The sequence below is a fragment of the Crocodylus porosus genome, unplaced genomic scaffold (assembly GCF_001723895.1).
Source record: "Crocodylus porosus isolate Cpor-Errol unplaced genomic scaffold, CroPor_comp1, whole genome shotgun sequence".
In the NCBI taxonomy this organism is placed as follows: Eukaryota; Metazoa; Chordata; order Crocodylia; family Crocodylidae; genus Crocodylus; species Crocodylus porosus.
In genome coordinates this window covers 12,697,880-12,714,528 of record NW_017728925.1, presented here as the reverse complement: position 1 = coordinate 12,714,528, position 16,649 = coordinate 12,697,880, and the positions used below count along the sequence as shown (strand labels likewise).

Here is a 16,649-nt window from a genome sequence, read left to right as displayed (position 1 = left end):
TAGCTGGGGTGATGTAGGCCCAGCACTCTTTCCTGCTTATGCAGGGGGTCGGACTCGATCTGTTGAGGTCCCTTCTGACCCTAGCATCTATGAATCTATGACACTACGGGTCCATGGTACATCTGGTACTATGACTGGCTTAAATATCAGTCTGCATACCTGGAGTATGGCTCTCAAGGTGCTCGTCACAGCTGGGAACTTTACACTGCGGAGAAAGAGCTGCTGCTGCCACTAGGAGGGGAAGCCATATATTTACAGGATGACCTCTGAGCTCGATGCTCGGACGTACTTGTGTAGCCTCAGAGCATACTATCCATCCGAATACCCACTGGGGGGATAAACGTCTTTCATCCTGAACTTACCTGCGTGTCCCCAAGGCAACCAAGATGATGGGATCAGAGATTTGACTCTGCCTTGCCAACTGGGCATCTGACTCTACCAACATGGCTCATGGGTTTCTAATAGGGAAGTCTGTTTTATTGCCAGTGGCTCACCGAAGCCTGAGTTTCCTTAGCACAGCCATGGGTAATGGCAGGCTGTCTTTAAGCACACTAAGTTACCTATTGAGTTCCCTCCCCCCACCCCAGTTTGTTTTTTTTCTTTCTATTCTTACTATTACAATAAGCCTGAAACAGCAACTCTGAAATCCTGGGCCCATGATTTCAGTGTTGCACTATGATTTGTACAGCACTTTGCACAACCGGCCTCTGGGACCTCTGAGTACTGCTGCAACGCGAACACAAACGACGAGCAAATGCTTTGTCCCAGTCTGCTCCGAGAGGGGGCTTGAAGTTGAGGGCAACTGTGGTTATGGTTGCCTGGACTGGTGCCTCGTTCCTTCTGCGCCCCCTCGTTCCTGCGGAGCTGGATCAAGCAAACGATCCACCATTAATCTGTCTCTCTGTGTAGGCCAGCAGGAACCTGGGGTGTGATTACAGCCGGGGCCCTAGCTTGGGAGGCAGGTATAGCCCAGGCAACCCCGCCTGCACACAGCCTGCCTTTTGCTTGCCTTAATTGTTCCCCTTTGGCTGGCAGACCTGTCTGCTCTAACAAGGACAGTCAAGAGGAGGGGGAGGTAATTGAAGCACTTAGCCACACTCACCAGCATTGACTTCTGCCGCTAATTAAGGAAGAGGGCCGCTGGGCTTTTTGTTGTTTTTTAATTGTTTGTGGCTTCTGCATAAAAGCGAATGGCAGAGGAGGAACAATTATTTAGCAGGAAATCCTTGACTTCTAAATTTGTATGAGAGGTCACTTACAATTTGTTCATATTTTCACAAGGGCAAATTCAATTAGCAGTTCCAAAAGTCCCTACACGCATCACATGCACGTGCCTCTATAAGGAGAGGGAGAGGAGGGGAAAACACTGGGCAGTAATATCATGCCTCTTCATTTTCATAAGAAGATTGCAGAATATACAATAAAGTTATGAGCCCCTTGCAGCTTTATAGTACTCTAAATAGGTCTTGGCAATAAACCCAGGGAGAGGCCTGGAAGATCACTTTTAAATGATCTCCACTTGTCCTCACTTTCTATTAACCACTGAAGAAAATAATAACTAGAGGAAAAATTGGTAGAAAACACTTTGGGACCAATTTTTTCAGTCTCTCCTTTTTTTTTTTTTTCCCCTTCCTGGCAAAACTCCCAATGAAATAGCAGGCATCTTGCCTACAAAGTGACTGCAGGACCGGAGCCCTCGCTGCTACAGATGACTCTGAATTTCCAAAGCTCTTGTGCAATTCCTTGTCATTTGGATGACAAAACAACAATACAAATTTATTTTACCACGGGCAGCCAATGGGAGAGCTGTTTTTTTTTTTCTCTCTCTCTGTCAGAGGATCTGTTATTTGGCTCAGAGGGCTCGTATGTATGGAACAGTAAAAAGAATAAAACCCATTGTAAACATACACTTTAAAAGATTTATCCGGTGCTCAGAGCTGTACTTAGGAGTACACCTGCTTACAAGAGCACCAATTTGCTTTACTGTTCTCTCCCTAGCTAAGAATATGAGACATGCCCTCATAACAGGCCTAAATGCACACACAAATACATATCTTCTTTAAAAGGCACTAAGTCCAGCTCTTATCGTCCATTAAATAACTGACTTCACACTGTCCATGTTGTGCATTAGCTGGTAGGAAATGTGGCTGGTCATTTTTAATTTTTTTTTTTTTTTTTTTGCGATGTTGTCATGTGCTTGCTGGCTAATTTTTAGATATGGAATTAAGAAATCCAAATAAGAGACAATTAGACAATTAGAAGAAAAATTGTGGATGAACCCTTCTATGTCTTGGTCCCTGAAACTAGGGTGCACAATGATTATTATAAAAGAGCAATTACAAACCATGAGCCTCTTCCATGACCACAGCTCTGCTCTGTCTGAGCCTTAAACCCCTCCAGGATTCAGTGGGCAATCATCAGAGTCAATGAGGATAAAAAGTTGAGGAAACCTGATCTATTGTCCTTTGCTTCTGCTTACCACTGGGGGGTGGGGGGGGAATTGGTCTAGCCCAGGGGTGGGCAAAATGCAGTCTGGGGGACCAGATGCGGCCCACCAGGCCATTCTATCCGGCCCACGGGGCCCCTAAAATATTTAGAAAATTAATATTTATCTGCCCCTACCTGCCTGTCATGTGGCCCTCTGGCTTGCCAAAACTCAGTAAGTGGCTCTCCGCCCAAAATAATTGCCCACCCCGGTCTAGCCAAACCAAAGCTACCTTCGAACTGCTCTTTGACTTGAAACAAAATCACTTGGATATCTACAGTATAGTTGGTTGGGAAAAGTTGGTTTTTTTCTGTTAGAAATAACAGTTATATTAAAATGATTGGTGTTGCCCCAAAAAAACTTCATTTTTCAATTGTTTGTTTTAAAAACTATTTTTTTTTTTTTTTTTACATGAAAGCAGAGACTATCTGGCAATAAATTCCATTTTGTCAAAAAAATATATTTTCCAGCTGTAATCTCTATATAATCAAAGCCTGCATGCGACACAAGCAGAGTACAGTGTATATATGGGAATACATTCTCTGCTCTTTACTTTTGTGTGCGGCAAAAATATGCTTAATAATAATCAGTGAAAGCATATTCTGTTCTTCCTCCCTCTCTCTACTTCATTGCCTAGGATGAGAAAACTTGGCCTTTATGGGGGACAATGACATGGCAATATAAGTCCTCTTAAATATATCAAACAAGTGGAGGAAATGGAATAAAAATAATAATAATGGCAATACATATCCTTATGGAACCAGAAGCAATGTTTCTACATGTATACACAAAATTATTTCATAGGAGTAAGAACTCTTAGCTCTTATACTACCTGGCCAGTTCAATACATTGTTCAGGCATTTAGGTGAAGTGCAATATAATATAAAAGACAGAGAGAGTTTCTAATTGCACCAAAGCTAGTTAGAACAATGCATACACTTGCATGTAAGTGTCCAGTGTAATATGAAGCAAATTTCTGTTTGCAGAATTCCTCTTGGCAGCATGAGGTTGGTGGTTAGGGCACAGAAATTGTATTTCTCTGTTGGACTGGTGAGGACATCTGACTCTACTTGTCCTTCCATACAACCAATCTTTTAGTCTATTGCTTTTTCCTGATGCTTCAGCTAGTTATTGAGGTTCTTTTTGCTTCTGCAAGCCTGGTGGGATTTCTTCACTGCTTTGTGTCCTGTTCTTATTGCTTCTCCTTTTTCAACAGCTGGCTTATGCTTCTCCTGTGATGATCTTGTTCAGTTGCTAGGCCAGCTTTTCCCTGGGCGTTGTGTTTCCACTTTCTCTGCTGTTCTGCATAGCTTCCTTGAATATTTCCCATTTGGTCTGTAATGAGCTTTCTTCATGACTGCAAATGAATGCCCTCCAAGCATCACTGTGTTGAAAAAGGCCATCAAGTGTGCTGACAAGAAGTGCCAAAGAAGTGCTAGCAGTACAGAAGAAGCATTTTGACAGAAGGCTGAACCCTGCCATCCACCCAGACACGAGCAGTCCAGATCTGTGAGAAGATTAGATACCAGAACTGAACCAACCTCAGAAGAAGAAACGGAAAAAGTAGGGAAACCATTAAGCATGGGGAAGCCTACTGGAGTATAACAGCTGAGCTATTAAAACCTGGAGGTTAAATGCCAACAAAGCATTAAAAACCTATAACAGGGCATAGGAATGAGAGGAGGTACCAGATGACTTCAGCCGCTCTTTAGGAATGGAGATAGGGCAAAATCTTGAGGAAAAGAATCGCCAGCAGATACAGGCCGGTTGTAAAGGAAGCGGTGGGAGAGGGCATGGTCAACTTGGATTGAAAAGAAGTGCCACAAAGATGTTCAGCTGCCTTTTGGAAAAGGGACAGCACTGTTTTGGAATAAAGCAGCTGTGGTTGGGCCGCCAGCCTAGTCCTTGAAAGTTGAAGCTGGGTATCCCTGCTCTGCTGCCTGGGTGACCTTAGGTTTGTCCCTTCGGACCAGATCTTCATAAAGGCAGTTAGGCACTTAAAGGTGCAGACCGATGCCTAGCTAAACTTTGAAATGCGTCTAGGTGCTGAGCTCCCTTTGTTTTCAGCACTTGGGGCTAGATGTTGAAAGACACAGAGGACTAGAGATGTAGATCAGCATCTCAATGGGCTTTTCAAGAGTAGCAACTCTGATCTGATGTCAATGAGAAGCCCACCAAGCACCTACCTACACACTTAGGTGCCTAAAGACCATTCGGTATCTGCTCCCACGCCCCTCGGGTCCCCGTCTGTAAATGGGGAGCCTAGTGTTTCCCTACCTCATGGGGTGGAGCCGCGACGACAAATTGGCTGAAGACTGAGGCACACTGCTATGGGAATGCAAGCCCTATGAACGCTTAGGCCAGATATAGATCTTAAACTCCTTCTGTGCTGGTAAGATGGAGCTGGGCTTTATTTAAAAAGCAGGCCCTGGGGTAGGCACGTCAGGTAAATGGGCACGGGCATTTGCAAATGTTATGTAGACGTGTGACATGGTCTGTGTGATATTCCCCGTCGAGGAAGTGTGTGGGTGGCTACAGAAGGAGGCATTGGTAATGACTGCAGCTTTCCTGTAAGGAAGGTATAGGAGCCCGTTTACAAGGTGGGGGCGGGGGGTAACGGAGAGGGGCTGAGCGTGCGTGCAGACGGTAGCCTGGCCATTACTTCGGCACTTGTACTCGGCAGATGCACGCTCTCTCTTGCAAATTCTGGTTCACACAAGGCAGCTCTTGTAAAGATCAGAAGCTGGAGCATGAATCTGGGAAATCTGATTGGAGGATGCCCCATGGGGGAGGCCAGGACCCTACCACATCCTCGTTAGCGCTGACCTTGGCACGAGCGCTGGCTGCTGATGGATAGGCTATGGAGCCGGACAAGACTCTGGGGAACTGCTGTATTATCTATTATTGTCCCATCAGTGCCTCCCCTGACCCCTCCCAGCTCCGAATGCCACAGGCATCAGGGAGAGAATAAATCTATGTCTGATACTGAGAGAGAGAGCGCACGAGAGCAGGAAAAAGGAGAGATGAAAAATGTCCTTTTTATGACTCTTACAACAAAGCTGGCCACATGGTTTATAGAAAACATTGCTCTGGACGGGGGGAGGGATGGCATCAGCAAAAAGCAGAGCGGCTCATCTGCCCAAGAACCTGGTTGTAAGACTAATCAGCGTTCGTGACCTTCCAAGGTAAGTATCCTGTGGAACAAACGGGCTGCACCACCTTGGCCTACCTCTCCTGTTCACGGCACCGTGCCTGTAAAATGGGCTGCGCGATATGCATCTGCTGCAAACAGGCGAGTGACACGCTTAAAAGCCTAAGAGAGCTGCCTTGCTGTGGAGAGCGTCCAGACTGGGACGTGATTAATAGCAGCGGAGGCATTATTTCCATATTTGTTTCTATTCTGGGTCATCCTAAACAGTAGGAGAGTCTGCAGCGGGCGCCCTTGGAGGATTCCTGACATTGGTGGTGGTAGGAGACGTGCAGGGCTGTGTCAGGTGCAGGGGGGCGGGAGGGGAGGAAGGGGGGGTCTGGTGTCTGAAATGTTGGAGGCCACGCAGAAAGGCCTCTGTTTTGAAAAGGTCTCTATGCATTACCCGTTGGCAGCTATACTGGAACAACCTATCCCCCCGACAGCACAACTGCTACCACCGTCTTTTGCCCTTGCAACGCTCACCGTTACTCTCCTGAAAGAGGAATGGAGAAGCCAGAGGGCAAGTTTGGTGGGGTACAACAGTTGCAATTCCTCCTAAATGAGTGGGGTGTGCCACGCAGAAGGCTTTAAGCAGATCCAGCAGATCCACGGGGGCTTTACATGAGTGCAGGAGCATAGCAGGCCCTTTGCCTCTCCCTCGTAGCCCTCAAGTGCTCCTAGCGCCTGCGGGATTCTGGGCAGCCGTGCAACCTTCAGGCAGCGTAGGTAGGGCCCCTGCCTTGGTCCAGTATTCACAAGGTTCAGGGTGTCCCCACTTCTCCTGGGTAGCACCTTCTGCGTGATGCCTGAGGAGCTGTGATGCCATTTCCAGTCTAACAGAGTCCATGAAAAAATGTAGCAGCATGATGTTCATCAAAGCAGAGTTTGAGTTCCCAGGGCCTGGAATCGATGCAGGGCACCGTATGTTGCGGTTGTCTCGCCCCTTCTGCCCCCAAACATCTTAACTGAGCGCGCTGTCCCAGTGATCGGCAGCAACAACTGAGATGCGTTGGGAGGGAGGATAGGATCCTCAAACAGAAGTTACACTAAATGTATCAATAATTAACAGCCTTTTAATAGCAGAGTTTTGGCTGCCTGACATCTGCTTCCAGACAGGTCCCGGGTGCTCCCTGCCGATATCTCGTGCAAGGTCCGGAGATCCCCAACACGTCTGAAGTGCAGCCCGTGTGAATTCTGGATCTGCTTACAGTCTTCTGTCTCGCGCATGGGACATGCCTCTCATCAAGGAAGGATTGCAACCCTAAATACCAGCAGATACTACCAATAAAACTGAGGGTTCACGTCATCTAAAACTGAGGGTTCACGTCATCTCTTCAAGCTGTAATCCACTCGAGCAGAAGGCTGCTAACTGGTGATCTCCAACCCCAGAATAAAGGAAGGCTGTCAGATGCAAACTGGTCCCAGCCCCAGCCCTTTGCATTCCTGCCTGTGAAGTGGCAAAGAACCAGCCTTTTGCCCATGCTGATGGGGTCATTACTTTACCAGTCTTGAAGTGAGTTAAATTCCTCACTTTCTGCCGAAATGGCTGTAACAACTCCTCAGTAGCCCCAGTAATTTGATTTGGTTTATAATGTGCTTTTAAAGTACAGGGGATAAATGCCATCAGTCTGCATAAAAGGTGGCAGGTAAAGAATGGGCAAGATGGGCTATAATAACTTTAAATTAAAAGCTCTCTTCCCCCCTCATCTGCAGCCATGGTGGGGTCTGCAGATTTTCAGTGAAACTTTGGGAATGTGCCTAGATCTCTCTCCGGCAGGCATTTAACCTCCGTTTATGAAGAAATAAAGCAAAATTGATGTTGATTTTGGCCTGCGTTGGGGGATACTTGTGCAGCATAAAAGCCCTTTTGCCTGCAATTTGCCGAGCAGCCCTGTCACATCAGTAAAGGCTGGTGCTGATAAAGATAAAGCTTTATAGCTGGGGCATTTGCTGCTAACAGCAAGCTAATGCTGCATTTTCATTTTGATGCAATTAATGTTAATGTCTGCTACGAAAATTGTCATTAAATACCATTTTAAAATCCATTCAATTTGCATATGCAAAGCCCATTTACTATCATGTAAAATACATACTGCCGTTCATCATGTCTCTTCCCTTGAATTTGTAGCTGCTATTTTGTTTTGTTCGTGATTAGATTCATTTTAAAAGCTAGATGGTAATTGCAGAGAGCCCGGCAATCCTACAAGACACAACAGCAGAGGCCAGGCCAGGTCAGAGTGCATTTCAGGGGCCTCTACCACGCTTGATAAACCCTTGCTGCCTATTTAAGGGTGTCGCTGTCCAGCTCCCCTTCACAAAGGGCAGAAGTCCAGGAGCTGGTACATTCAGCTGGTGGGATGGAGGTGTGGTGAGCTGTTCCTTTTTCCTCTCCCTTAAATCCTTTGTGCTTCTTACCTATAAGGCAGCAGGAGCTCCTCCTGTGCCTCTGTAGACACTGTTTAAAGCAGTCACTGAGTGCACTGGGCATCTCTCCAGCTAGCAGCAGAAGAGCTACAAAGCTCGGAGCCCAAAACAAGCCACAATATGGGCCCTCACTAAGTGGCTTTATGGTAGGATCCTGTGTCCCAGCTGGACTGGCAATGGCATGGGGGTCCAGGGGTGGCTGCAGAGGCAGCAAAGGGAGCATCTAGTGCTTAGCTTAGCAGCCTCCATTTGTGCAGAGGGTTGTGTTGAGCTTTCTGTGATATCCCACTCATTAGAGTGAGGTTGGCAGGGCTTCTCAGCAGCTGGTCTTGGAATTGGTGCCTCTTCCTAGAGAGACAAGAGCTAGTTGCTACATAAGAGTTGTTGCTTCCAGCTCTCTGCAGACTCGGGCAAGAATCGCTGCACTGGTCACATTGACTCCAGAAGCTCAGGCATTAGGGACGAACCAGCAGAGCTCAGGACACAGGCCTGGGCTAAACCTTGCTGTCACGGGTGGGCGCAGGGTCAAAGGAAAGTGCATAAAAATGGTCCCTCCATGTAGCTGGTCAGCATCCCCGAGGCTGGCAATGACTGAAGCCTTCTGGTTTTTCTGTGTGGCCTTTTGTGCCCCACCAGTAATCAAACTGCTCCACTCACAACCACAGTGGTGGGACAAGTACGGCTGTGCATAAAATGCAACCATGCTGATAAGGCAGCAATCTGCAGCAATGTGGCAACTGCTATGTGCGGATGGACGTGACTACACACAGTGTTGTGCAGCAGATCATCCCACTGATCATCTTGGAGACGAAATTACTTGGACTCAATTGAATGAATGAAAGGAGTGGGACAAAATAGAGTTTTAAAGAGGGCTTCGATTTGTGCCGTTCATTTTGGGGGATGCCATTCTACCCCAGCAGTTCACAGGAGTGCATGGCTAACCGCAGGCACACCTAGATACCAGGTGTCTGATTTTTGAATATGGTTGGATAGTAAGACATAAAAACACTGATTTGAACTCTGCGATCAGGACATTCTGTGGCTTGAGAAGCCAATATATGTAATGCAGAAAATGTGCGTGTCAGAGTTCAGCTTGTCTTGGGAAAACCGTATGTTAGAGCATTTTTTCTCTCCTTTCCCCCTGCCCCCCCCCCCCAAAAAAAATTGCATTAGCATCACTGATTGAAAGCATAGACTTGAGGATGCGAGTGAAGAATCTAATCCTTAAAAAGCCGCAGGGTTTCCCTCTCCGCCAACTTACCGTGCTGTGATTCCAAACGTCATGTCGGGAGGCAGGCTTGGTGTGGCTTTCTTAAAGCGACTTCCCTCTTCCTCTTTGCAGCGAATGTCCTTGACGTGGCGGTACAGGTTGAATTCCCGAGCTGTGACATAACCAGCCTTAAGAGCTCCACGATTCATGGCTATGTAATTACGTGGTATCTCTCTTTGGGAAGGAGGCCTGGGCTTCATTGAGTGCCAGTGGCCTATCGCTAAGGCATAGAACGGAATAAAAGAAGCAGAAGAGAAAGGTGTTAAATCATTTGGATGACTTGTCCTAGGTGAGTGACTTATTCTGTGCAGAGGGCACAGACTTAAGTCCAGTGCATTTAATGCAACAATGCATCAAGGACTTCTTGCAAGTCCTCTGCATAGGGGCAGATTTAGCCAGGTTCAGTTCAGTTGGTTTCTCACTGAGAATCTCAAGAACTGAGGAAAATCCATATCTGAAGCAGAGATTTAAATTTTTTTTCCCCATGCAAACTGCTTCTGTTTCCAACTCTCCAGGTGGGTTGGAAAAGCCGTTTGACAAAGCCTTCATGTTGGTGCCATATTTTAGTACGGTACCAAAAGCTTGCATAGGAATGGGCCAGTCCATTCATTATGTTTGACTCAGTGCTATTAGAGCTCAGTGGATGCAGTAACCAGGCCAATACAAGGCCCAAGTCAGGAAAAGGAAAGTCATGATTTGCACTGTTTGATGTTGTTCTGCTTTCAAGCAGGGATAAGCTCACTTGAAGCCCCTTGCAAGTCTCTTGGTCTACATTCCCTAGGCTTCACTGGTGTTGCTATACCTATTGCTGGCCACTCATGGCTCCATCCTAGATCAAGATAAGGCCAAGAAAGCTGCTTTCCTATAAGTTACCAAAAGCCACAGACTGTGTTCATATAATTAAGTAAAATGCTAGCATTCCTGCTCTCCATCCTTAGCTCAACGGGGAAAAAGGCATATCGTTAACTACAAACTTGCATATGAGACCATGGTGGGGTGGACCCACCTCTGATAGCATCACTATCATACCTTCAGGCACACCTCCATCAGTCCCACGAATGCATAACCCATATGTAAAATCGGGGCCTGGTAGAGCGTAGGAACTTCTCCGAGGTTTTCCAAGTTCTGGCTGAAAGAAGAAAGGCAAAGGTTTTGCTTAACAAGTCAGAACCCCTGAAACCAGACAATGTAACAGATTCTGATTAGGCAGGCAGACTAAGTCTAGCCCAGAGGAACATCTTAAGAAGTTCCCAATGTTGGGAGCCATATATAGGTGGGTTGGTGTCGTTTTTAAGTAGCATGTCAATTAGACTTGCTCTGAGCAGGCTCAGACAACAGCCCCTAGTTGGAACCTGATCATCATATGACTAATAAAGATTGTGTTCAACTGGACTTAGCAACAAGGCTGTTGTGGACAAGCCCTGTAAGTATGGTTATTGTCCAAGAAGTGACCTTCAGAAAGAGATGGCCGTGCTTTGTTTGAGGCTCTCGGGTACTTGTGCACGTGGTGATGCTTTCTCTCGCCACGTTTCTGTTATTCCATTTTTGTTCCGTTGAATGGTATTTTGTCTTGCCCTAAAAATGAGGTCCTTTATGTCTGTGTATCCAGACTTCCCAGGTCCTTCATTGCATTTGATATCTACTAGGCACCTCGCTCTTCTGCAGCAGTCGTTTGTATCTGCAAGCGAGTTTGGACTGCTGGATGGGAATGATGGTGATGAGCGCAAAAAAACAACTTGATTCATAGATTTGTAAGAGAAACTTGTTACTTGTCCAGTCTGCCTAGGGAAAGTCATGTCAGCCTTTGCTTTAGTTTTGCACTGTGCATGCCTGAATCCTGCTCTCCCATGTTCAGATAAATCCAAGCCTTAAAATAAAAATTTGGCGAAAGTCAGCAGGAGTCACTGAACTCAAAGCTGTGTGTGAAATGGTGACAGTTGTATGAGTTTGTTCCCAAATCACAAGCCATACTGGACTCCCCGGAAAAGAGGGCCTTGGCTTATTTAAAAATGCACAGGTTCAAACTATAGAAATGAGTAGATGTCCAGATCTGTTGGGTTAGCTGGGTAAATCCACTTGATTGAACAAGGTGGCTGGAGAGGTTGGCTGCAGGTGGTAGCTTTCTAGCGGCTACAAGCCATTAGACCTTCTTTGGCTGCATTTATATCGTTTAGAAATCATGGGTTCCTTTAGAAAATTGGAACTGACTGTACACAAAGATCCTGTTGTGTTTTTGCTCATGGCCAGGAATGATCAATAAATTCTTAAGCAGCCAAATACAGGCAACTGGGGCTGGGGGGGTGGCGGGGAAAGAAAAGGGAAAATAGTGAGTGGTGGTTCTGGCTCAGACGAGTAAAACTATGAACACACTGACTGCACATCTCCAAACTCTGGGCTTAATTGACCCCAGTTCACTCCTTTCTTTGGACCATGATCTCCACGGTGACGTGAGACACGTGCACCTTGAAACCTTATTGACTTTTGAAAGGAAGAGGGCATGGGGGTGGGGGAAGAGGTGGTACCTGGCTGCCAGACAGCCCATACCCCTGCCTTGCAGACTTCTCCTATCAGATGGTTGGAGCAAGGCCAGGTAATGAAGCCCCCCACTAAAGCAGAGTTTGGCCTGTGTGAATGCATTAAATACACGTCTTTCGGAGACCCTGTGTGCTGGACCAGTCTGGGAGAAGGGAAGGCCTGATAGTCTGCTCTAGCTCTATCCCCAGGTGAATGCTTAGAAAGTATCAGCTGTGACACTGTGCTATCAAAATGAGTATTGTTACACTCCAGAGTCCATATGCTTGTGTGATTAAGGGAGGTATTTACACCTCGGGGGACTAAACCCTGTCCTCCCTGCCAAGCCTGAGTATAAACCAAGTGGGTCAAGAAAGAGATGGTGGCAAAGAACGGTACGTTGCCCTGCTCTAATGACGGCTTGGTGCACAGCACCTGCCTACAGGCTTCAGAAAGCCTTTCCGTTCAGAACTGGAAACGGGTGCATAGAGAGAAAAATAAAACACCTTTTATTTTTCCCCCATGGCTTTATTTTTATCTACATGGGATTGCTTGGTTACAATCTCTCGGGATGAGCTGATCATTAATGCTTTCATTTAGGTTTTAGGAACCATGTAGCTGATGAATGTTGACCTACCCTTGGCTTTTTCAGTCCTAGCCTGTGGCAGAACCCAGACTCCACCTACCCCTGAGCTGAAGAGCTTTTCGGTGGAGGTGGGGATCTGAATGCAATGTATCAAATTGCTTTCATCATGGAAGAAGTTAGTTGAGGCCTTTTCCCCCTGTTCCAGGTCTGCGAGGATGGGGAGAAGCTGTCTGCTTACTGAAAATAGTAGTGGCAGGGCCACCAGGCAACCACCAGCCTCCAGGAGAGGAGTTTTTGGCTGTTAGGACCGTTTGGGAGCGTGGATGTCACCCATGTCTGAATGTTGTTCTGATTCAGGGGCTAATGCTCAGCTGGAGATATGTGGCCTTCTGCTCCCCCTGGCAATTCATATCCAGTATGTAATGATCACACAAGCATCGCTTTGGGCCAGAACTTTTACTTCGTACTTGGGCAAAGGGGCCAATGAAGTCGGTGAAGCTTAACTTGAATAACGAGGGCTAAATAGATCCCTTGCCAAGAACAGGACTCATTTCTCAGAGCTTGGTACTGAAGTCTGTAGAAGTTGCTCATGTTTCCTCCCACTTTAGGGCCTGAAGCCATTTTCTGCATATCGTCGCTTTGGGGTGTCTCAATTCAAGGTCTACTTGCAGCTCTGTAAAATTCAAATGAGAAGGTCCATCTCTGGGCAAGAAACCATTGCAAAAAGCCATCAAATGGAAACAACCACACTGTTATTTCTGGGCTGCAGCAATGGAGATGGAAAATACAGTGCTTTGTGCCATGGCACTCTGAGTCTGAATCACATTTTCTTGCTTACGAGACTATGCAGGTCACTGTTTATTCATTTAAGTTCATTCCTTTTCAATTTCCATTAGACCAGCAAGTGATGCATTTTACCTAGCTGTGATCAAACACGGGCAAGCTAACTCCCCAAAACTACAGGGCCTGCAAACCCATAGCTCTGATGCAAACTGAGTTGGATGCAATGTTTGCAAACTTCTTTCCATCCCAAATGGGAAGTGTTTAGGCAGCTCTGGGAAGAACAGTTTGGATTTTGAGAGCTCTCTCATCACCCGAGAAATAGGCTTTCTCATGATATTCGCTGAAAAGACTTTGCAAAGGTCTGGGGCTTTCTGAATCCGCTTCCACCTCTGTGTCTTTCTGTATTACACCTCTTTTCTTTCCCAGAGTTGAGGGTGCCAAAAGTTCATCTAACGTCCCTCCTGATTGTATCGTTGGTTCAATGAAAGAAGACTTGCATGGCAATATATCCTTCTCATTGTGGTTACAACATTTCAGCATCCCTGCAGTATGGAAAGCCATTGATTCTTAGTGGTGAACAGATATTAGCATTGTGTTCTTTTAGAGAAACTGGAGTATTCTTGGCTAAATCACACAGACAGCCCTCCTTCACATCTCTTGCTGGGACCGGACCTTGTTGTCTTTTACGGGCACGGTGCCTAGCAGACTGGGGATGACCATGGTCTCTGGGTACTATTATACTGTGAATACAGCTTAGTAATAATAAACCATAAATAAAGACGTGCTGTGCCTGTTCCAGGGACACAAGCTGAAGATGTATAAACTGTTGCAAGAAATGATAAACTAGCTTTCATTGTTGATCTATTTTTTCCTGCCTTTTATAAGGCTTTGGTGTGCTAGCTATTTTTAGGTTTCTTGTCATTGATATACAAGGGAAATGGTGTAGCATTTTTCAAAAACAGGAGGGCAAGCGTTTCCCTGGGATCTTAGCCTGCGATCCCAGCAAATGAAGATGTGAGGTCAGAAATTAGTTATTAAAATTGAAGATGTGTGGTTAGGGGAGGAGAAATCCCACTGACAGCCTGGAAAAAGGAGAGGAAAGGCCTGTAACATTGCAAATCTGCTTAATAACACTTAATTGAGTACATCTTGAATGGGAAGGGAAATGGCAGGAGCAGGATTCTTTAGTGCTTGCAGCCCATCTACTTCCCAGGCTGTGGACCCAATTTCCTTTTCCCTGTGCTGTGGATGGGGGGCACAGTACTGCCATTTTGGTTTGATGGCATTTTAGAGCCCCTTTGCCCTGGTGCAATATGCAAGGACAACAGGGAAATTAGCCTGATGGGTCAAATCTCGAGGCAACACATGACTCCTATTGACGTCAGTGGACCTGGGAGGGTCTGAGCCCCTGTCAGGATTAGATGTCCTGCCTCCCTCAACCCAACCAATCGGATACTCGAGGCCGAACCTGTCTTGGTGATACAAGGAAGGCACCTGAATCAAGGATTAACGTTCGTCTCGTTCGCAAACCAGCAGAGAGGATATAACCGCGTTGGCCCATTCAGATTGTTTGTCATCAGTTGATTAGACGCACTGCATGACTGAGCATTCGAGAGAAGTGCCCACCGTTGATGGGAAGCCTCCTGATTTCTTTCTCTGACCCACCGACGTTGCCTCCCTTTTAGGTTTAGCCTGTCACAAAGCTGCTTGGCTGGAATACAGATCTGTCTGACAGCTGTCCCCATCAGCAGACAACTTCATTAAACCTCATTAAGATGTCATCTCTCTGCCTTATTTCCCACCTCTCAGCTCTAATTAAAACCATCTCTCTCTCCATCCCAGGCGGTCCTAATTTTCTCTAGGTACCTTCTGCAAGTTTTCTCCCTTTACGACCTGAGCGAGGAAAATCAGGCGTCTTAAATATTGTTTATCCATTCAGCTCATTCAGAAAAGACTAGCCCAGTGTTTCCCGAAGCATTCCCAGTCCCTCCTGCAGAGATCAGGTCTCTCCTGGAATGAGAGAGGCATGTGCTTATCACCTGACTGTTTCTATTTGTTCTTTACGGGTGCTTTTATGGGGATCAAATTATATTAGTTCCTCTACAAGGCAACAGACCCCATTTTAACCTGAATGCACTTTACCCAGCAATTCTTTTCTCAAAAGGACTCCCAAATGGAGCCAATGCGCATTGGCATGTATGTGGTCATATGCGTACATGGTCATACATGCACAGTTAACATGAAGCCCATTTGTGCTGCTGCCGTCTGCTGGATGGTATCAGAATTGCTCAGCCATGTTATCTAAACCCTATACTGCGATAGCGCGGGGAGAGGGGTGAATCCGTCACTGCATCAGAGTAATAAAAGCAGTTGAAAATGGGCCCGGGACGGTGTGAATCTGAGATATGCTTAAAATTTGAGACAAAACACAGCCATTTTGGGTGTTCCACGTTTTGTGGCAAACATTTTGGCATGCCTCGAGCTGAACTGCCAGCTTCTAAACACTCCCTCCTGCTAATCCCTTTATGCAGATTTAGCTAGCGAGAGGGATAGAAAAACAGATTGCAAACGGAGCACTGCAGAGAGAGATGGAGGCATGTATTTTTAATCCCTGTATCGAACGCAGCCCTTTGCCAGGGAGGGGATGCTTTGGAAATTCATGAATTCTCTCAATGCCTTTATTCAGGTGGGGATGCCCGGTCCCCTCCTCACTGACTCCGTGGCCTTTGGCAGCCTGCAAACCCCACGCCTGTGCATTTTCAATCCATACAACCCTGTTTCTTTCCTTACCTTCTGTTCTACTTTTCATTACACCCCCTTGTACAGTAAAGCCTCCCATCATGCTGCCATTACTATTATTATTGCTGATTTACTGCACTTGCAGAGTGAAGTGATTGCAGTGACAAGGCCCAGCATTTTTTCCCCCCTTCCCCCCACGACAGCTTGAAATCAAGCCCCTCATTTGCATTTACATGATCTCGCTGTGCAGCTTATGAGATCGGGAGATTTATTTGCTACTTAGCTTGATGTTTGATTACACTCTAAGAAGGCGGTGAGCTACAAAGTGCGGGGATACATCAGATCTGAGCTACTGAGAGCCTCTGGGGGACAGTAGCTCAACATCAGGTTTAGGTAGATGAGGAAGGGAAGGTTCAGTGTTTTGAAAAAAGGCAAATTTTGAGGGTTTTTTTTAAGAGGGTGGGAAAAGAGGAAGCAAAACTTGCCCCTTCCCCCCTTGATGGAAATGGTTAGCAAAAACGTGAATCTTTTTTTTTTTCAAACAGATCCAGGATTGTTAGCTCTAGAGAAATGCTACCAGGCACTAGCTGGCAGGTACTTTTATATGGAGCCAACTCCTTGTAACTTCCATTCTTGAGCAGAATAATAATCATCATCATCA

At 46.3% G+C, this 16,649-nt stretch overlaps 1 protein-coding gene across 1 annotated transcript in view; it reads right to left on the bottom strand.

The window, feature by feature from the left end:
* CFAP77 (cilia and flagella associated protein 77) overlaps positions 1-16,649 on the bottom strand; it is a 26,579-nt gene that overhangs the window by 9,658 nt on the left and 272 nt on the right. Inside the window, exons 2-3 of the mRNA XM_019541114.1 lie at positions 10,399-10,524; positions 9,361-9,589 (exon numbers count right to left, since the gene is read on the bottom strand). Coding sequence (XP_019396659.1) covers positions 9,361-9,589; positions 10,399-10,524 — 355 coding nt within the window. The remainder of the gene's footprint in view (positions 1-9,360; positions 9,590-10,398; positions 10,525-16,649) is intronic.